This window comes from Rhopilema esculentum, chromosome 10 (genome assembly GCF_057945365.1).
Source record: "Rhopilema esculentum isolate cy_ngs chromosome 10, ASM5794536v1, whole genome shotgun sequence".
Lineage (NCBI taxonomy): Eukaryota > Metazoa > Cnidaria > Scyphozoa > Rhizostomeae > Rhizostomatidae > Rhopilema > Rhopilema esculentum.
In genome coordinates this window covers 4,975,445-4,997,163 of record NC_142824.1, presented here as the reverse complement: position 1 = coordinate 4,997,163, position 21,719 = coordinate 4,975,445, and the positions used below count along the sequence as shown (strand labels likewise).

Below are 21,719 nucleotides of genomic sequence, written 5' to 3'. Positions count from 1 at the left end.
TGGAAAGAAACAAGCCATAAAACCTAGAAAAGAATAGCCACAAGTTATCTGATACATATAATCAAAAGCCATTGGATAACTACGTAGAATTATAGATTCTTTAATGAAACATCAACTTAAAAGCCACAGATAGGAAGACATACCGGTACAAGCTGTACCAACTCCGGTATAACCAACATTACAAGCACAGGTGAATGAGCCTGCAGTATTTGTGCATGCAGCATTTGCATGACAGTTATGCGTTCCTAATGTACATTCGTCTTGATCTAGAAGCAACAAAGAGGCATGTATTAACAAATGGAAAGAAACAAGCCATAAAACTTACAAAAGAACAGCCACAAATTATCCGTTTAATTTAATCAAAAGCCATTGGATAACTACGCAAAATTAAAGATTCTTTTATGAAGCATCAACTTAAAAGCCACAGTTTGCAAAACATACCGGTACAAGATGTACCAACTCCGGTATAACCAACATTGCAAGCACAGGTGAATGAGCCTGCAGTATTTGTGCATGCAGCATTTGAATCACAGTTATGCGTTCCTAATGTGCATTCGTCTTGATCTACAAGCAAAATAGAAGGTATCATCAATCAAAATGCAAAAATCTTGAAAAAGGGCACACTAGTTCACACACAGATTATCTGCAAAGTTTAATTATAAACGTCCCTAGAGTCTGCAAAGTTACGTTAAAATTCTTCTAAAAACCAGCAACTTAAAAGCAGCAGATAGGATAACATACCTGTACATGATGTACCAACTCCGGTATAACCAACATTGCAAGCACAAGTGAATGAGCCTGCAGAATTTGTGCATGCAGCATTTGCATGACAGTTATGCGTTCCTAATGTACATTCGTCTTGATCTAGAAGCAAAAAAGAAGGTATCATCAATCAAAATGCAAACATCTTTAAAAAAATTCACAATAGAACACACACAAATTATCTGCAAAGATTAATTAAAAGAGTCGCTAATATCTATATTTCACATTAAATTATTTTAAGAACCAGCAACTTAAGAGCAGCAGTTAGGATAACATACCTGTACATGATGTACCAACTCCGGTATAACCAACATTACAAGCACAGGTGAATGAGCCTGCAGTATTTGTGCATGCAGCATTTGAATCACAGTTATGCGTTCCTAATGTACATTCGTCTTGATCTAGAAGGAACAAAGAGACATGAATTAACAAATGGAAAGAAACAAGCCATAAAACTTACAAAAGAACAGCCACAAATTATCCGTTTAATTTAATCAAAAGCCATTGGATAACTACGCAAAATTAAAGATTCTTTTATGAAGCATCAACTTAAAAGCCACAGTTTGCAAAACATACCGGTACAAGATGTACCAACTCCGGTATAACCAACATTGCAAGCACAGGTGAATGAGCCTGCAGTATTTGTGCATGCAGCATTTGAATCACAGTTATGCGTTCCTAATGTACATTCGTCTTGATCTAGAAGCAACAAAGAGATATGTATTAACAAATGGAAAGAAACAAGCCATAAAACCTAGAAAAGAATAGCCACAAGTTATCTGATACATATAATCAAAAGCCATTGGATAACTACGTAGAATTATAGATTCTTTAATGAAACATCAACTTAAAAGCCACAGTTAGGAAGACATACCGGTACAAGCTGTACCAACTCCGGTATAACCAACATTACAAGCACAGGTGAATGAGCCTGCAGTATTTGTGCATGCAGCATTTGCATGACAGTTATGCGTTCCTAATGTACATTCGTCTTGATCTAGAAGCAACAAAGAGGCATGTATTAACAAATGGAAAGAAACAAGCCATAAAACTTACAAAAGAACAGCCACAAATTATCCGTTTAATTTAATCAAAAGCCATTGGATAACTACGCAAAATTAAAGATTCTTTTATGAAGCATCAACTTAAAAGCCACAGTTTGCAAAACATACCGGTACAAGATGTACCAACTCCGGTATAACCAACATTGCAAGCACAGGTGAATGAGCCTGCAGTATTTGTGCATGCAGCATTTGAATCACAGTTATGCGTTCCTAATGTGCATTCGTCTTGATCTACAAGCAAAATAGAAGGTATCATCAATCAAAATGCAAAAATCTTGAAAAAGGGCACACTAGTTCACACACAGATTATCTGCAAAGTTTAATTATAAACGTCCCTAGAGTCTGCAAAGTTACGTTAAAATTCTTCTAAAAACCAGCAACTTAAAAGCAGCAGATAGGATAACATACCTGTACATGATGTACCAACTCCGGTATAACCAACATTGCAAGCACAAGTGAATGAGCCTGCAGTATTTGTGCATGCAGCATTTGCATGACAGTTATGCGTTCCTAATGTACATTCGTCTTGATCTAGAAGCAAAAAAGAAGGTATCATCAATCAAAATGCAAACATCTTTAAAAAAATTCACAATAGAACACACACAAATTATCTGCAAAGATTAATTAAAAGAGTCGCTAATATCTATATTTCACATTAAATTATTTTAAGAACCAGCAACTTAAGAGCAGCAGTTAGGATAACATACCTGTACATGATGTACCAACTCCGGTATAACCAACATTACAAGCACAGGTGAATGAGCCTGCAGTATTTGTGCATGCAGCATTTGAATCACAGTTATGCGTTCCTAATGTACATTCGTCTTGATCTAGAAGGAACAAAGAGACATGAATTAACAAATGGAAAGAAACAAGCCATAAAACTTACAAAAGAACAGCCACAAATTATCCGTTTAATTTAATCAAAAGCCATTGGATAACTACGCAAAATTAAAGATTCTTTTATGAAGCATCAACTTAAAAGCCACAGTTTGCAAAACATACCGGTACAAGATGTACCAACTCCGGTATAACCAACATTGCAAGCACAGGTGAATGAGCCTGCAGTATTTGTGCATGCAGCATTTGAATCACAGTTATGCGTTCCTAATGTACATTCGTCTTGATCTAGAAGCAACAAAGAGATATGTATTAACAAATGGAAAGAAACAAGCCATAAAACCTAGAAAAGAATAGCCACAAGTTATCTGATACATATAATCAAAAGCCATTGGATAACTACGTAGAATTATAGATTCTTTAATGAAACATCAACTTAAAAGCCACAGTTAGGAAGACATACCGGTACAAGCTGTACCAACTCCGGTATAACCAACATTACAAGCACAGGTGAATGAGCCTGCAGTATTTGTGCATGCAGCATTTGCATGACAGTTATGCGTTCCTAATGTACATTCGTCTTGATCTAGAAGCAACAAAGAGGCATGTATTAACAAATGGAAAGAAACAAGCCATAAAACTTACAAAAGAACAGCCACAAATTATCCGTTTAATTTAATCAAAAGCCATTGGATAACTACGCAAAATTAAAGATTCTTTTATGAAGCATCAACTTAAAAGCCACAGTTTGCAAAACATACCGGTACAAGATGTACCAACTCCGGTATAACCAACATTGCAAGCACAGGTGAATGAGCCTGCAGTATTTGTGCATGCAGCATTTGAATCACAGTTATGCGTTCCTAATGTGCATTCGTCTTGATCTACAAGCAAAATAGAAGGTATCATCAATCAAAATGCAAAAATCTTGAAAAAGGGCACACTAGTTCACACACAGATTATCTGCAAAGTTTAATTATAAACGTCCCTAGAGTCTGCAAAGTTACGTTAAAATTCTTCTAAAAACCAGCAACTTAAAAGCAGCAGATAGGATAACATACCTGTACATGATGTACCAACTCCGGTATAACCAACATTGCAAGCACAAGTGAATGAGCCTGCAGAATTTGTGCATGCAGCATTTGCATGACAGTTATGCGTTCCTAATGTACATTCGTCTTGATCTAGAAGCAAAAAAGAAGGTATCATCAATCAAAATGCAAACATCTTTAAAAAAATTCACAATAGAACACACACAAATTATCTGCAAAGATTAATTAAAAGAGTCGCTAATATCTATATTTCACATTAAATTATTTTAAGAACCAGCAACTTAAGAGCAGCAGTTAGGATAACATACCTGTACATGATGTACCAACTCCGGTATAACCAACATTACAAGCACAGGTGAATGAGCCTGCAGTATTTGTGCATGCAGCATTTGAATCACAGTTATGCGTTCCTAATGTACATTCGTCTTGATCTAAAGGAACAAAGAGACATGAATTAACAAATGGAAAGAAACAAGCCATAAAACTTACAAAAGAACAGCCACAAATTATCCGTTTAATTTAATCAAAAGCCATTGGATAACTACGCAAAATTAAAGATTCTTTTATGAAGCATCAACTTAAAAGCCACAGTTTGGAAAACATACCGGTACAAGATGTACCAACTCCGGTATAACCAACATTGCAAGCACAGGTGAATGAGCCTGCAGTATTTGTGCATGCAGCATTTGAATCACAGTTATGCGTTCCTAGTGTACATTCGTCTTGATCTACAAGCAAAATAGAAGGTATCATCAATCAAAATGCAAAAATCTTGAAAAAGGGCACACTAGTTCACACACAGATTATCTGCAAAGTTTAATTATAAACGTCGCTAGAATCTGCAAAATTACGTTAAAATTCTTCTAAAAACCAGCGACTTAAGAGCAGCAGATAGGATAACATACCTGTACATGATGTACCAACTCCGGTATAACCAACATTGCAAGCACAAGTGAATGAGCCTGCAGTATTTGTGCATGCAGCATTTGAATCACAGTTATGCGTTCCTAATGTACATTCGTCTTGATCTAGAAGCAACAAAGAGATATGTATTAACAAATGGAAAGAAACAAGCCATAAAACCTAGAAAAGAATAGCCACAAGTTATCTGATACATATAATCAAAAGCCATTGGATAACTACGTAGAATTATAGATTCTTTAATGAAACATCAACTTAAAAGCCACAGTTAGGAAGACATACCGGTACAAGCTGTACCAACTCCGGTATAACCAACATTACAAGCACAGGTGAATGAGCCTGCAGTATTTGTGCATGCAGCATTTGCATGACAGTTATGCGTTCCTAATGTACATTCGTCTTGATCTAGAAGCAACAAAGAAGGTATCATCAATTAAAATGCAAAAATCTTTTAAAAAAGTCACAATAGAACACACACAAATTATCTGCAAAGATTAATTAAAAAAGTCGCTAATATCTATATCTCACATTAAATTATTTTAAGAACCAGCAACTTAAGAGCAGCAGTTAGGATAACATACCTGTACATGATGTACCAACTCCGGTATAACCAACATTGCAAGCACAGGTGAATGAGCCTGCAGTATTTGTGCATGCAGCATTTGAATCACAGTTATGCGTTCCTAATGTACATTCGTCTTGATCTAGAAGCAACAAAGAGGCATGTATTAACAAATGGAAAGAAACAAGCCATCACACCTACAAAAGAACAGCCACAAATTATCCGTTACATTTAATCAAAAGCCATTGGATAACTACGTAGAATTAAAGATTCTTTTATGAAGCATCAACTTAACAGCCACAGTTAGGAAGACATACCGGTACAAGCTGTACCAACTCCGGTATAACCAACATTACAAGCACAGGTGAATGAGCCTGCAGTATTTGTGCATGCAGCATTTGCATGACAGTTATGCGTTCCTAATGTACATTCGTCTTGATCTAGAAGCAACAAAGAGGCATGTATTAACAAATGGAAAGAAACAAGCCATAAAACTTACAAAAGAACAGCCACAAATTATTCGTTTAATTTAATCAAAAGCCATTGGAGAACTACGCAAAATTAAAGATTCTTTTATGAAGCATCAACTTAAAAGCCACAGTTTGCAAAACATACCGGTACAAGATGTACCAACTCCGGTATAACCAACATTGCAAGCACAGGTGAATGAGCCTGCAGTATTTGTGCATGCAGCATTTGAATCACAGTTATGCGTTCCTAATGTGCATTCGTCTTGATCTACAAGCAAAATAGAAGGTATCATCAATCAAAATGCAAAAATCTTGAAAAAGGGCACACTAGTTCACACACAGATTATCTGCAAAGTTTAATTATAAACGTCCCTAGAGTCTGCAAAGTTACGTTAAAATTCTTCTAAAAACCAGCAACTTAAAAGCAGCAGATAGGATAACATACCTGTACATGATGTACCAACTCCGGTATAACCAACATTGCAAGCACAAGTGAATGAGCCTGCAGTATTTGTGCATGCAGCATTTGCATGACAGTTATGCGTTCCTAATGTACATTCGTCTTGATCTAGAAGCAAAAAAGAAGGTATCATCAATCAAAATGCAAACATTTTTAAAAAAATTCACAATAGAACACACACAAATTATCTGCAAAGATTAATTAAAAGAGTCGCTAATATCTATATTTCACATTAAATTATTTTAAGAACCAGCAACTTAAGAGCAGCAGTTAGGATAACATACCTGTACATGATGTACCAACTCCGGTATAACCAACATTACAAGCACAGGTGAATGAGCCTGCAGTATTTGTGCATGCAGCATTTGAATCACAGTTATGCGTTCCTAATGTACATTCGTCTTGATCTAGAAGGAACAAAGAGACATGAATTAACAAATGGAAAGAAACAAGCCATAAAACTTACAAAAGAACAGCCACAAATTATCCGTTTAATTTAATCAAAAGCCATTGGATAACTACGCAAAATTAAAGATTCTTTTATGAAGCATCAACTTAAAAGCCACAGTTTGGAAAACATACCGGTACAAGATGTACCAACTCCGGTATAACCAACATTGCAAGCACAGGTGAATGAGCCTGCAGTATTTGTGCATGCAGCATTTGAATCACAGTTATGCGTTCCTAATGTACATTCGTCTTGATCTAGAAGCAACAAAGAGATATGTATTAACAAATGGAAAGAAACAAGCCATAAAACCTAGAAAAGAATAGCCACAAGTTATCTGATACATATAATCAAAAGCCATTGGATAACTACGTAGAATTATAGATTCTTTAATGAAACATCAACTTAAAAGCCACAGTTAGGAAGACATACCGGTACAAGCTGTACCAACTCCGGTATAACCAACATTACAAGCACAGGTGAATGAGCCTGCAGTATTTGTGCATGCAGCATTTGCATGACAGTTATGCGTTCCTAATGTACATTCGTCTTGATCTAGAAGCAACAAAGAGGCATGTATTAACAAATGGAAAGAAACAAGCCATAAAACTTACAAAAGAACAGCCACAAATTATCCGTTTAATTTAATCAAAAGCCATTGGATAACTACGCAAAATTAAAGATTCTTTTATGAAGCATCAACTTAAAAGCCACAGTTTGCAAAACATACCGGTACAAGATGTACCAACTCCGGTATAACCAACATTGCAAGCACAGGTGAATGAGCCTGCAGTATTTGTGCATGCAGCATTTGAATCACAGTTATGCGTTCCTAATGTGCATTCGTCTTGATCTACAAGCAAAATAGAAGGTATCATCAATCAAAATGCAAAAATCTTGAAAAAGGGCACACTAGTTCACACACAGATTATCTGCAAAGTTTAATTATAAACGTCCCTAGAGTCTGCAAAGTTACGTTAAAATTCTTCTAAAAACCAGCAACTTAAAAGCAGCAGATAGGATAACATACCTGTACATGATGTACCAACTCCGGTATAACCAACATTGCAAGCACAAGTGAATGAGCCTGCAGTATTTGTGCATGCAGCATTTGCATGACAGTTATGCGTTCCTAATGTACATTCGTCTTGATCTAGAAGCAAAAAAGAAGGTATCATCAATCAAAATGCAAACATCTTTAAAAAAATTCACAATAGAACACACACAAATTATCTGCAAAGATTAATTAAAAGAGTCGCTAATATCTATATTTCACATTAAATTATTTTAAGAACCAGCAACTTAAGAGCAGCAGTTAGGATAACATACCTGTACATGATGTACCAACTCCGGTATAACCAACATTACAAGCACAGGTGAATGAGCCTGCAGTATTTGTGCATGCAGCATTTGAATCACAGTTATGCGTTCCTAATGTACATTCGTCTTGATCTAGAAGGAACAAAGAGACATGAATTAACAAATGGAAAGAAACAAGCCATAAAACTTACAAAAGAACAGCCACAAATTATCCGTTTAATTTAATCAAAAGCCATTGGATAACTACGCAAAATTAAAGATTCTTTTATGAAGCATCAACTTAAAAGCCACAGTTTGGAAAACATACCGGTACAAGATGTACCAACTCCGGTATAACCAACATTGCAAGCACAGGTGAATGAGCCTGCAGTATTTGTGCATGCAGCATTTGAATCACAGTTATGCGTTCCTAGTGTACATTCGTCTTGATCTACAAGCAAAATAGAAGGTATCATCAATCAAAATGCAAAAATCTTCAAAAAGGGCACACTAGTTCACACACAGATTATCTGCAAAGTTTAATTATAAACGTCGCTAGAATCTGCAAAATTACGTTAAAATTCTTCTAAAAACCAGCGACTTAAGAGCAGCAGATAGGATAACATACCTGTACATGATGTACCAACTCCGGTATAACCAACATTGCAAGCACAAGTGAATGAGCCTGCAGTATTTGTGCATGCAGCATTTGCATGACAGTTATGCGTTCCTAATGTACATTCGTCTTGATCTAGAAGCAAAAAAGAAGGTATCATCAATCAAAATGCAAAAATCTTTAAAAAAGTCACAATAGAACACACACAAATTATCTGCAAAGATTAATTAAAAGAGTCGCTAATATCTATATTTCACATTAAATTATTTTAAGAACCAGCAACTTAAGAGCAGCAGCTAGGATAACATACCTGTACACGATGTACCAACTCCGGTATAACCAACATTACAAGCACAGGTGAATGAGCCTGCAGTATTTGTGCATGCAGCATTTGAATCACAATTATGCGTTCCTAATGTACATTCGTCTTGATCTAGAAGCAAAAAAGAAGGTATCATCAATCAAAATGCAAAAATCTTTAAAAAAAGTCACAATAGAACACACACAAATTATCTGCAAAGATTAATTAAAAGAGTCGCTAATATCTATATTTCACATTAAATTATTTTAAGAACCAGCAACTTAAGAGCAGCAGCTAGGATAACATACCTGTACAAGCTGTACCAGCTCCGGTATAACCAACATTGCAAGCACAAGTGAATGAGCCTGCAGTATTTGTGCATGCAGCATTTGCATGACAGTTATGCGTTCCTAATGTACATTCGTCTTGATCTAGAAGCAACAAAGAAGGTATCATCAATCAAAATGCAAAAATCTTTAAAAAAAGTCACAATAGAACACACACAAATTATCTGCAAAGATTAATTAAAAGAGTCGCTAATATCTATATTTCACATTAAATTATTTTAAGAACCAGCAACTTAAGAGCAGCAGCTAGGATAACATACCTGTACAAGCTGTACCAGCTCCGGTATAACCAACATTGCAAGCACAGGTGAATGAGCCTGCAGTATTTGTGCATGCAGCATTTGAATCACAATTATGCGTTCCTAATGTACATTCGTCTTGATCTAGAAGCAACAAAGAGATATGTATTAACAAATGGAAAGAAACAAGCCATAAAACCTAGAAAAGAACAGCCACAAGTTATCCAATACATTTAATCAAAAGCCATTGGATAACTACGTAGAATTATAGATTATTTAATGAAACATCGACTTAAAAGCCACAGTTAGGAAGACATACCGGTACAAGCTGTACCAGCTCCGGTATAACCAACATTGCAAGCACAGGTGAATGAGCCTGCAGTATTTGTGCATGCAGCATTTGCATGACAGTTATGCGTTCCTAATGTACATTCGTCTTGATCTAGAAGCAAAAAAGAAGGTATCATCAATCAAAATGCAAAAATCTTTAAAAAAAGTCACATTAGAACACACACAAATTATTTCCAAAGATTAATTAAAAAAGTCGCTAATATCTATATCTCACATTAAATTATTTTAAGAACCAGCAACTTAAGAGAAGCAGCTAGGATAACATACCTGTACACGATGTACCAACTCCGGTATAACCAACATTACAAGCACAAGTGAATGAGCCTGCAGTATTTGTGCATGCAGCATTTGCATGACAGTTATGCGTTCCTAATGTACATTCGTCTTGATCTAGAAGCAACAAGGAGACATGAAGTAACAAATGGAAAGAAACAAGCCATCACAACTACAAAAGAACAGCCACAAATTATCCCTTTAATTTAATCAAAAGCCATCGGATAACTACGTAAAATTAAAAATTCTTTTATGAAGCATCAATTTAAAAGCCACAGTTAGGAAGATATACCTGTACAAGATGTACCAACTCCGGTGTAACCAACATTGCAAGCACAGGTGAATGAGCCTGCAGTATTTGTGCATGCAGCATTTGAATCACAATTATGCGTTCCTAATGTACATTCGTCTTGATCTAGAAGCAAAAAAAAGGTATCATCAATCAAAATGCAAAAATCTTTAAAAAAGTCACAATAGAACACACACAAATTATCTGCAAAGATTAATTAAAAGAGTCGCTAATATCTATATTTCACATTAAATTATTTTAAGAACCAGCAACTTAAGAGCAGCAGTTAGGATAACATACCTGTACATGATGTACCAACTCCGGTATAACCAACATTACAAGCACAGGTGAATGAGCCTGCAGTATTTGTGCATGCAGCATTTGAATCACAGTTATGCGTTCCTAATGTACATTCGTCTTGATCTAGAAGCAACAAAGAGGCATGTATTAACAAATGGAAAGAAACAAGCCATAAAACTTACAAAAGAAAAGCCACAAATTATCCGTTTAATTTAATCAAAAGAAATTAGATAACTACGTAGAATTATAGATTCTTTGATGAAACATCAACCTAAAAGCCACAGTTAGGAAGACATACCGGTACAAGCTGTACCAGCTCCGGTATAACCAACATTGCAAGCACAGGTGAATGAGCCTGCAGTATTTGTGCATGCAGCATTTGAATCACAGTTATGCGTTCCTAATGTACATTCGTCTTGATCTAGAAGCAACAAAGAGGCATGTATTAACAAATGGAAAGAAACAAGCCATAAAACTTACAAAAGAACAACCACAAATTATCCGTTTAATTTAATCAAAAGCCATTGGATAACTACGCAAAATTAAAGATTCTTTTATGAAGCATCAATTTAAAAGCCACAGTTAGGAAGATATACCTGTACAAGATGTACCAACTCCGGTGTAACCAACATTGCAAGCACAAGTGAATGAGCCTGCAGTATTTGTGCATGCAGCATTTGAATCACAGTTATGCGCTCCTAATGTACATTCGTCTTGATCTAGAAGCAAAAAAAAGGTATCATCAATCAAAATGCAAAAATCTTTAAAAAAAGTCACAATAGAACACACACAAATTATCTGCAAAGATTAATTAAAAGAGTCGCTAACATCTATATTTCACATTAAATTATTTTAAGAACCAGCAACTTAAGAGCAGCAGTTAGGATAACATACCTGTACATGATGTACCAACTCCGGTATAACCAACATTGCAAGCACAGGTGAATGAGCCTGCAGTATTTGTGCATGCAGCATTTGCATGACAGTTATGCGTTCCTAATGTACATTCGTCTTGATCTAGAAGCAAAAAAGAAGGTATCATCAATCAAAATGCAAAAATCTTTAAGAAAAGTCACAATAGAACACACACAAATTATTTGCAAAGATTAATTAAAAGAGTCGCTAATATCTATATTTCACATTAAATTATTTTAAGAACCAGCAACTTAAGAGCAGCAGCTAGGATAACATACCTGTACAAGCTGTACCAGCTCCGGTATAACCAACATTGCAAGCACAGGTGAATGAGCCTGCAGTATTTGTGCATGCAGCATTTGAATCACAATTATGCGTTCCTAATGTACATTCGTCTTGATCTAGAAGCAACAAAGAGATATGTATTAACAAATGGAAAGAAACAAGCCATAAAACCTAGAAAAGAACAGCCACAAGTTATCCAATACATTTAATCAAAAGCTATTGGATAACTACGTAGAATTATAGATTATTTAATGAAACATCGACTTAAAAGCCACAGTTAGGAAGACATACCGGAACAAGCTGTACCAGCTCCGGTATAACCAACATTGCAAGCACAGGTGAATGAGCCTGCAGTATTTCTGCATGCAGCATTTGCATGACAGTTATGCGTTCCTAATGTACATTCGTCTTGATCTAGAAGCAACAAAGAGACATGAAGTAACAAATGGAAAGAAACAAGCCATCACAACTACAAAAGAACAGCCACAAATTATCCGTTACATTTAATCAAAAGCCATTGGATAACTACGTAGAATTAAAGATTCTTTTATGAAGCATCAACTTAAAAGCCACAGTTAGGAAGACATACCTGTACAAGATGTACCAACTCCGGTATAACCAACATTGCAAGCACAGGTGAATGAGCCTGCACTATTTGTGCATGCAGCATTTGAATCACAGTTATGCGTTCCTAATGTGCATTCGTCTTGATCTACAAGCAAAATAGAAGGTATCATCAATCAAAATGCAAAAATCTTGAAAAAGGGCACACTAGTTCACACACAGATTATTTGCAAAGTTTAATTATAAACGTCGCTAGAGTCTGCAAAGTTACGTTAAAATTCTTCTAAAAACCAGCAACTTAAAAGCAGCAGATAGGATAACATACCTGTACATGATGTACCAACTCCGGTATAACCAACATTGCAAGCACAGGTGAATGAGCCTGCAGTATTTGTGCATGCAGCATTTGAATCACAGTTATGCGTTCCTAATGTACATTCGTCTTGATCTAGAAGCAACAAAGAGGCATGTATTAACAAATGGAAAGAAACAAGCCATCACAACTACAAAAGAACAGCCACAAATTATCCCTTTAATTTAATCAAAAGCCATCGGATAACTACGTAAAATTAAAAATTCTTTTATGAAGCATCAATTTAAAAGCCACAGTTAGGAAGATATACCTGTACAAGATGTACCAACTCCGGTATAACCAACATTGCAAGCACAGGTGAATGAGCCTGCAGTATTTGTGCATGCAGCATTTGAATCACAATTATGCGTTCCTAATGTACATTCGTCTTGATCTAGAAGCAACAAAGAGATATGTATTAACAAATGGAAAGAAACAAGCCATAAAACCTAGAAAAGAACAGCCACAAGTTATCCAATACATTTAGTCAAAAGCCATTGGATAACTACGTAGAATTATAGATTATTTAATGAAACATCGACTTAAAAGCCACAGTTAGGAAGACATACCGGTACAAGCTGTACCAGCTCCGGTATAACCAACATTGCAAGCACAGGTGAATGAGCCTGCAGTATTTGTGCATGCAGCATTTGCATGACAGTTATGCGTTCCTAATGTACATTCGTCTTGATCTAGAAGCAAAAAAGAAGGTATCATCAATCAAAATGCAAAAATCTTTAAAAAAAGTCACAATAGAACACACACAAATTATTTGCAAAGATTAATTAAAAAAGTCGCTAATATCTATATCTCACATTAAATTATTTTAAGAACCAGCAACTTAAGAGAAGCAGCTAGGATAACATACCTGTACACGATGTACCAACTCCGGTATAACCAACATTACAAGCACAAGTGAATGAGCCTGCAGTATTTGTGCATGCAGCATTTGCATGACAGTTATGCGTTCCTAATGTACATTCGTCTTGATCTAGAAGCAACAAAGAGACATGAAGTAACAAATGGAAAGAAACAAGCCATCACAACTACAAAAGAACAGCCACAAATTATCCCTTTAATTTAATCAAAAGCCATCGGATAACTACGTAAAATTAAAAATTCTTTTATGAAGCATCAATTTAAAAGCCACAGTTAGGAAGATATACCTGTACAAGATGTACCAACTCCGGTATAACCAACATTGCAAGCACAGGTGAATGAGCCTGCAGTATTTGTGCATGCAGCATTTGAATCACAGTTATGCGTTCCTAATGTACATTCGTCTTGATCTAGAAGCAACAAAGAGGCATGTATTAACAAATGGAAAGAAACAAGCCATCACAACTACAAAAGAACAGCCACAAATTATCCCTTTAATTTAATCAAAAGCCATCGGATAACTACGTAAAATTAAAAATTCTTTTCTGAAGCATCAATTTAAAAGCCACAGTTAGGAAGATATACCTGTACAAGATGTACCAACTCCGGTATAACCAACATTGCAAGCACAGGTGAATGAGCCTGCAGTATTTGTGCATGCAGCATTTGAATCACAATTATGGGTTCCTAATGTACATTCGTCTTGATCTAGAAGCAACAAAGAGATATGTATTAACAAATGGAAAGAAACAAGCCATAAAACCTAGAAAAGAACAGCCACAAGTTATCCAATACATTTAATCAAAAGCCATTGGATAACTACGTAGAATTATAGATTATTTAATGAAACATCGACTTAAAAGCCACAGTTAGGAAGACATACCGGTACAAGCTGTACCAGCTCCGGTATAACCAACATTGCAAGCACAGGTGAATGAGCCTGCAGTATTTGTGCATGCAGCATTTGCATGACAGTTATGCGTTCCTAATGTACATTCGTCTTGATCTAGAAGCAAAAAAGAAGGTATCATCAATCAAAATGCAAAAATCTTTAAAAAAAGTCACAATAGAACACACACAAATTATTTGCAAAGATTAATTAAAAAAGTCGCTAATATCTATATCTCACATTAAATTATTTTAAGAACCAGCAACTTAAGAGAAGCAGCTAGGATAACATACCTGTACACGATGTACCAACTCCGGTATAACCAACATTACAAGCACAAGTGAATGAGCCTGCAGTATTTGTGCATGCAGCATTTGCATGACAGTTATGCGTTCCTAATGTACATTCGTCTTGATCTAGAAGCAACAAAGAGACATGAAGTAACAAATGGAAAGAAACAAGCCATCACAACTACAAAAGAACAGCCACAAATTATCCCTTTAATTTAATCAAAAGCCATCGGATAACTACGTAAAATTAAAAATTCTTTTATGAAGCATCAATTTAAAAGCCACAGTTAGGAAGATATACCTGTACAAGATGTACCAACTCCGGTATAACCAACATTGCAAGCACAGGTGAATGAGCCTGCAGTATTTGTGCATGCAGCATTTGAATCACAGTTATGCGTTCCTAATGTACATTCGTCTTGATCTAGAAGCAACAAAGAGGCATGTATTAACAAATGGAAAGAAACAAGCCATAAAACTTACAAAAGAAAAGCCACAAATTATCCGTTTAATTTAATCAAAAGCCATTGGATAACTACGCAAAATTAAAGATTCTTTTATGAAGCATCAACTTAAAAGCCACAGTTTGCAAAACATACCGGTACAAGATGTACCAACTCCGGTATAACCAACATTGCAAGCACAGGTGAATGAGCCTGCAGTATTTGTGCATGCAGCATTTGAATCACAATTATGCGTTCCTAATGTACATTCGTCTTGATCTAGAAGCAACAAAGAGATATGTATTAACAAATGGAAAGAAACAAGCCATAAAACCTAGAAAAGAACAGCCACAAGTTATCCAATACTTTTAATCAAAAGCCATTGGATAACTACGTAGAATTATAGATTATTTAATGAAACATCGACTTAAAAGCCACAATTAGGAAGACATACCGGTACAAGCTGTACCAGCTCCGGTATAACCAACATTGCAAGCACAGGTGAATGAGCCTGCAGTATTTGTGCATGCAGCATTTGCATGACAGTTATGCGTTCCTAATGTACATTCGTCTTGATCTAGAAGCAACAAAGAGATATGTATTAACAAATGGAAAGAAACAAGCCATAAAACCTAGAAAAGAACAGCCACAAGTTATCCAATACATTTAATCAAAAGCCATTGGATAACTACGTAGAATTATAGATTATTTAATGAAACATCGACTTAAAAGCCACAGTTAGGAAGACATACCGGTACAAGCTGTACCAGCTCCGGTATAACCAACATTGCAAGCACAGGTGAATGAGCCTGCAGTATTTGTGCATGCAGCATTTGAATCACAGTTATGCGTTCCTAATGTACATTCGTCTTGATCTAGAAGCAACAAAGAGGCATGTATTAACAAATGGAAAGAAACAAGCCATAAAACTTACAAAAGAAAAGCCACAAATTATCCGTTTAATTTAATCAAAAGCCATTGGATAACTACGCAAAATTAAAGATTCTTTTATGAAGCATCAACTTAAAAGCCACAGTTTGCAAAACATACCGGTACAAGATGTACCAACTCCGGTATAACCAACATTGCAAGCACAGGTGAATGAGCCTGCAGTATTTGTGCATGCAGCATTTGAATCACAATTATGCGTTCCTAATGTACATTCGTTTTGATCTAGAAGCAACAAAGAGATATGTATTAACAAATGGAAAGAAACAAGCCATAAAACCTAGAAAAGAACAGCCACAAGTTATCCAATACTTTTAATCAAAAGCCATTGGATAACTACGTAGAATTATCGATTATTTAATGAAACATCGACTTAAAAGCCACAATTAGGAAGACATACCGGTACAAGCTGTACCAGCTCCGGTATAACCAACATTGCAAGCACAGGTGAATGAGCCTGCAGTATTTGTGCATGCAGCATTTGCATGACAGTTATGCGTTCCTAATGTACATTCGTCTTGATCTAGAAGCAACAAAGAGATATGTATTAACAAATGGAAAGAAACAAGCCATAAAACCTAGAAAAGAACAGCCACAAGTTATCCAATACATTTAATCAAAAGCCATTGGATAACTACGTAGAATTATAGATTATTTAATGAAACATCGACTTAAAAGCCACAGTTAGGAAGACATACCGGTACAAGCTGTACCAGCTCCGGTATAACCAACATTGCAAGCACAGGTGAATGAGCCTGCAGTATTTGTGCATGCAGCATTTGCATGACAGTTATGCGTTCCTAATGTACATTCGTCTTGATCTAGAAGCAACAAAGAGACATGAAGTAACAAATGGAAAGAAACAAGCCATCACAACTACAAAAGAACAGCCACAAATTATCCTTTTAATTTAATCAAAAGCCATCGGATAACTACGTAAAATTAAAAATTCTTTTATGAAGCATCAATTTAAAAGCCACAGTTAGGAAGATATACCTGTACAAGCTGTACCAGCTCCGGTATAACCAACATTGCAAGCACAGGTGAATGAGCCTGCACTATTTGTGCATGCAGCATTTGAATCACAGTTATGCGTTCCTAATGTGCATTCGTCTTGATCTACAAGCAAAATAGAAGGTATCATCAATCAAAATGCAAAAATCTTGAAAAAGGGCACACTAGTTCACACACAGATTATTTGCAAAGTTTAATTATAAACGTCGCTAGAGTCTGCAAAGTTACGTTAAAATTCTTCTAAAAACCAGCAACTAAAAAACAGCAGATAGGATAACATACCTGTACATGATGTACCAACTCCGGTATAACCAACATTGCAAGCACAGGTGAATGAGCCTGCAGTATTTGTGCATGCAGCATTTGAATCACAGTTATGCGTTCCTAATGTACATTCGTCTTGATCTAGAAGCAACAAAGAGGCATGTATTAACAAATGGAAAGAAACAAGCCATCACAATTACAAAAGAACAGCCACAAATTATCCCTTTAATTTAATCAAAAGCCATCGGATAACTACGTAAAATTAAAAATTCTTTTATGAAGCATCAATTTAAATGCCACAGTTAGGAAGATATACCTGTACAAGATGTACCAACTCCGGTATAACCAACATTGCAAGCACAGGTGAATGAGCCTGCAGTATTTGTGCATGCAGCATTTGAATCACAATTATGCGTTCCTAATGTACATTCGTCTTGATCTAGAAGCAACAAAGAGATATGTATTAACAAATGGAAAGAAACAAGCCATAAAACCTAGAAAAGAACAGCCACAAGTTATCCAATACATTTAATCAAAAGCCATTGGATAACTACGTAGAATTATAGATTATTTAATGAAACATCGACTTAAAAGCCACAGTTAGGAAGACATACCGGTACAAGCTGTACCAGCTCCGGTATAACCAACATTGCAAGCACAGGTGAATGAGCCTGCAGTATTTGTGCATGCAGCATTTGCATGACAGTTATGCGTTCCTAATGTACATTCGTCTTGATCTAGAAGCAACAAAGAGATATGTATTAACAAATGGAAAGAAACAAGCCATAAAACCTAGAAAAGAACAGCCACAAGTTATCCAAAACATTTAATCAAAAGCCATTGGATAACTACGTAGAATTATAGATTATTTAATGAAACATCGACTTAAAAGCCACAGTTAGGAAGACATACCGGTACAAGCTGTACCAGCTCCGGTATAACCAACATTGCAAGCACAGGTGAATGAGCCTGCAGTATTTGTGCATGCAGCATTTGCATGACAGTTATGCGTTCCTAATGTACATTCGTCTTGATCTAGAAGCAACAAAGAGACATGAAGTAACAAATGGAAAGAAACAAGCCATCACAACTACAAAAGAACAGCCACAAATTATCCCTTTAATTTAATCAAAAGCCATCGGATAACTACGTAAAATTAAAAATTCTTTTATGAAGCATCAATTTAAAAGCCACAGTTAGGAAGATATACCTGTACAAGCTGTACCAGCTCCGGTATAACCAACATTGCAAGCACAGGTGAATGAGCCTGCACTATTTGTGCATGCAGCATTTGAATCACAGTTATGCGTTCCTAATGTGCATTCGTCTTGATCTACAAGCAAAATAGAAGGTATCATCAATCAAAATGCAAAAATCTTTAAAAAGGGCACACTAGTTCACACACAGATTATTTGCAAAGTTTAATTATAAACGTCGCTAGAGTCTGCAAAGTTACGTTAAAATTCTTCTAAAAACCAGCAACTTAAAAGCAGCAGATAGGATAACATACCTGTACATGATGTACCAACTCCGGTATAACCAACATTGCAAGCACAGGTGAATGAGCCTGCAGTATTTGTGCATGCAGCATTTGAATCACAGTTATGCGTTCCTAATGTACATTCGTCTTGATCTAGAAGCAACAAAGAGGCATGTATTAACAAATGGAAAGAAACAAGCCATCACAACTACAAAAGAACAGCCACAAATTATCCCTTTAATTTAATCAAAAGCCATCGGATAACTACGTAAAATTAAAAATTCTTTTATGAAGCATCAATTTAAAAGCCACAGTTAGGAAGATATACCTGTACAAGATGTACCAACTCCGGTATAACCAACATTGCAAGCACAGGTGAATGAGCCTGCAGTATTTGTGCATGCAGCATTTGAATCACAATTATGCGTTCCTAATGTACATTCGTCTTGATCTAGAAGCAACAAAGAGATATGTATTAACAAATGGAAAGAAACAAGCCATAAAACCTAGAAAAGAACAGCCACAAGTTATCCAATACATTTAATCAAAAGCCATTGGATAACTACGTAGAATTATAGATTATTTAATGAAACATCGACTTAAAAGCCACAGTTAGGAAGACATACCGGTACAAGCTGTACCAGCTCCGGTATAACCAACATTGCAAGCACAGGTGAATGAGCCTGCAGTATTTGTGCATGCAGCATTTGCATGACAGTTATGCGTTCCTAATGTACATTCGTCTTGATCTAGAAGCAAAAAAGAAGGTATCATCAATCAAAATGCAAAAATCTTTAAAAAAGTCACAATAGAACACACACAAATTATTTGCAAAGATTAATTAAAAAAGTCGCTAATATCTATATCTCACATTAAATTATTTTAAGAACCAGCAACTTAAGAGAAGCAGCTAGGATAACATACCTGTACACGATGTACCAACTCCGGTATAACCAACATTACAAGCACAAGTGAATGAGCCTGCAGTATTTGTGCATGCAGCATTTGCATGACAGTTATGCGTTCCTAATGTACATTCGTCTTGATCTAGAAGCAACAAAGAGACATGAAGTAACAAATGGAAAGAAACAAGCCATCACAACTACAAAAGAACAGCCACAAATTATCCCTTTAATTTAATCAAAAGCCATCGGATAACTACGTAAAATTAAAAATTCTTTTATGAAGCATCAATTTAAAAGCCACAGTTAGGAAGATATACCTGTACAAGATGTACCAACTCCGGTATAACCAACATTGCAAGCACAGGTGAATGAGCCTGCAGTATTTGTGCATGCAGCATTTGAATCACAGTTATGCGTTCCTAATGTACATTCGTCTTGATCTAGAAGCAACAAAGAGGCATGTATTAACAAATGGAAAGAAACAAGCCATCACAACTACAAAAGAACAGCCACAAATTATCCCTTTAATTTAATCAAAAGCCATCGGATAACTACGTAAAATTAAAAATTCTTTTATGAAGCATCAATTTAAAAGCCACAGTTAGGAAGATATACCTGTACAAGATGTACCAACTCCGGTATAACCAACATTGCAAGCACAGGTGAATGAGCCTGCAGTATTTGTGCATGCAGCATTTGAATCACAATTATGCGTTCCTAATGTACATTCGTCTTGATCTAGAAGCAACAAAGAGATATGTATTAACAAATGGAAAGAAACAAGCCATAAAACCTAGAAAAGAACAGCCACAAGTTATCCAATACATTTAATCAAAAGCCATTGGATAACTACGTAGAATTATAGATTATTAAATGAAACATCGACTTAAAAGCCACAGTTAGGAAGACATACCGGTACAAGCTGTACCAGCTCCGGTATAACCAACATTGCAAGCACAGGTGAATGAGCCTGCAGTATTTGTGCATGCAGCATTTGCATGACAGTTATGCGTTCCTAATGTACATTCGTCTTGATCTAGAAGCAAAAAAGAAGGTATCATCAATCAAAATGCAAAAATCTTTAAAAAAAGTCACAATAGAACACACACAAATTATTTGCAAAGATTAATTAAAAAAGTCGCTAATATCTATATCTCACATTAAATTATTTTAAGAACCAGCAACTTAAGAGAAGCAGCTAGGATAACATACCTGTACACGATGTACCAACTCCGGTATAACCAACATTACAAGCACAAGTGAATGAGCCTGCAGTATTTGTGCATGCAGCATTTGCATGACAGTTATGCGTTCCTAATGTACATTCGTCTTGATCTAGAAGCAACAAAGAGACATGAAGTAACAAATGGAAAGAAACAAGCCATCACAACTACAAAAGAACAGCCACAAATTATCCCTTTAATTTAATCAAAAGCCATCGGATAACTACGTAAAATTAAAAATTCTTTTATGAAGCATCAATTTAAAAGCCACAGTTAGGAAGATATACCTGTACAAGATGTACCAACTCCGGTATAACCAACATTGCAAGCACAGGTGAATGAGCCTGCAGTATTTGTGCATGCAGCATTTGAATCACAGTTATGCGTTCCTAATGTACATTCGTCTTGATCTAGAAGCAACAAAGAGGCATGTATTAACAAATGGAAAGAAACAAGCCATAAAACTTACAAAAGAAAAGCCACAAATTATCCGTTTAATTTAATCAAAAGCCCTTGGATAACTACGCAAAATTAAAGATTCTTTTATGAAGCATCAACTTAAAAGCCACAGTTTGCAAAACATACCGGTACAAGATGTACCAACTCCGGTATAACCAACATTGCAAGCACAGGTGAATGAGCCTGCAGTATTTGTGCATGCAGCATTTGAATCA

The 21,719-nt window shown here is 35.9% G+C and overlaps 2 protein-coding genes and 2 long non-coding RNA genes across 4 annotated transcripts in view; all 4 read right to left on the bottom strand.

Moving 5' to 3' along the window:
- The window catches only part of LOC135686902 (uncharacterized), a 156,789-nt gene that overhangs the window by 116,155 nt on the left and 18,915 nt on the right, over positions 1 to 21,719 (bottom strand). Inside the window, exons 4-17 of the mRNA XM_089110652.1 lie at positions 18,648 to 18,770; positions 17,754 to 17,876; positions 17,456 to 17,578; positions 17,156 to 17,278; positions 12,086 to 12,208; positions 11,788 to 11,910; positions 11,191 to 11,313; positions 10,893 to 11,015; positions 10,298 to 10,420; positions 10,000 to 10,122; positions 9,701 to 9,823; positions 9,403 to 9,525; positions 9,104 to 9,226; positions 8,805 to 8,927 (exon numbers count right to left, since the gene is read on the bottom strand). Of these exons, the coding sequence (XP_088966778.1) occupies positions 8,805 to 8,927; positions 9,104 to 9,226; positions 9,403 to 9,525; positions 9,701 to 9,823; positions 10,000 to 10,122; positions 10,298 to 10,420; positions 10,893 to 11,015; positions 11,191 to 11,313; positions 11,788 to 11,910; positions 12,086 to 12,208; positions 17,156 to 17,278; positions 17,456 to 17,578; positions 17,754 to 17,876; positions 18,648 to 18,770 (1,722 nt within the window). The remainder of the gene's footprint in view (positions 1 to 8,804; positions 8,928 to 9,103; positions 9,227 to 9,402; positions 9,526 to 9,700; positions 9,824 to 9,999; positions 10,123 to 10,297; positions 10,421 to 10,892; positions 11,016 to 11,190; positions 11,314 to 11,787; positions 11,911 to 12,085; positions 12,209 to 17,155; positions 17,279 to 17,455; positions 17,579 to 17,753; positions 17,877 to 18,647; positions 18,771 to 21,719) is intronic.
- Positions 427 to 1,781, bottom strand: LOC148959234 (uncharacterized). The gene is made up of 3 exons (XR_016144148.1): positions 1,339 to 1,781; positions 742 to 864; positions 427 to 564 (listed from the first exon to the last, which is right to left on the bottom strand). It is a non-coding gene; the product is annotated as an uncharacterized LOC148959234 (long non-coding RNA).
- On the bottom strand, positions 4,277 to 5,180 carry LOC148959233 (uncharacterized). Its single transcript, XM_089110659.1, has 3 exons — positions 4,922 to 5,180; positions 4,624 to 4,746; positions 4,277 to 4,446 (listed from the first exon to the last, which is right to left on the bottom strand). The coding sequence occupies exons 1-3, from the start codon at positions 5,067 to 5,069 to the stop codon at positions 4,292 to 4,294; spliced, it is 426 nt and encodes a 141-aa protein (XP_088966785.1). The 5' UTR covers positions 5,070 to 5,180; the 3' UTR covers positions 4,277 to 4,291.
- LOC148959232 (uncharacterized) lies at positions 14,146 to 15,233 on the bottom strand. The gene is made up of 2 exons (XR_016144145.1): positions 14,473 to 15,233; positions 14,146 to 14,297 (listed from the first exon to the last, which is right to left on the bottom strand). It is a non-coding gene; the product is annotated as an uncharacterized LOC148959232 (long non-coding RNA).

Excerpts from the sequence above, each read along its gene's own strand:
- LOC148959233 (XM_089110659.1), bottom strand. The coding sequence starts at position 5,069 with ATGATACCTTCTTTGTTGCTTCTAGATCAAGACGAATGTACATTAGGA. Across the intron at positions 4,747-4,921 it reads AGTTGGTACAGCTTGTACCG|ATCAAGACGAATGTACATTA; the intron begins GTATGTCTTCCT and ends TGTTGCTTCTAG. Across the intron at positions 4,447-4,623 it reads AGTTGGTACATCATGTACAG|ATCAAGACGAATGTACACTA; the intron begins GTATGTTATCCT and ends TTTTGCTTGTAG.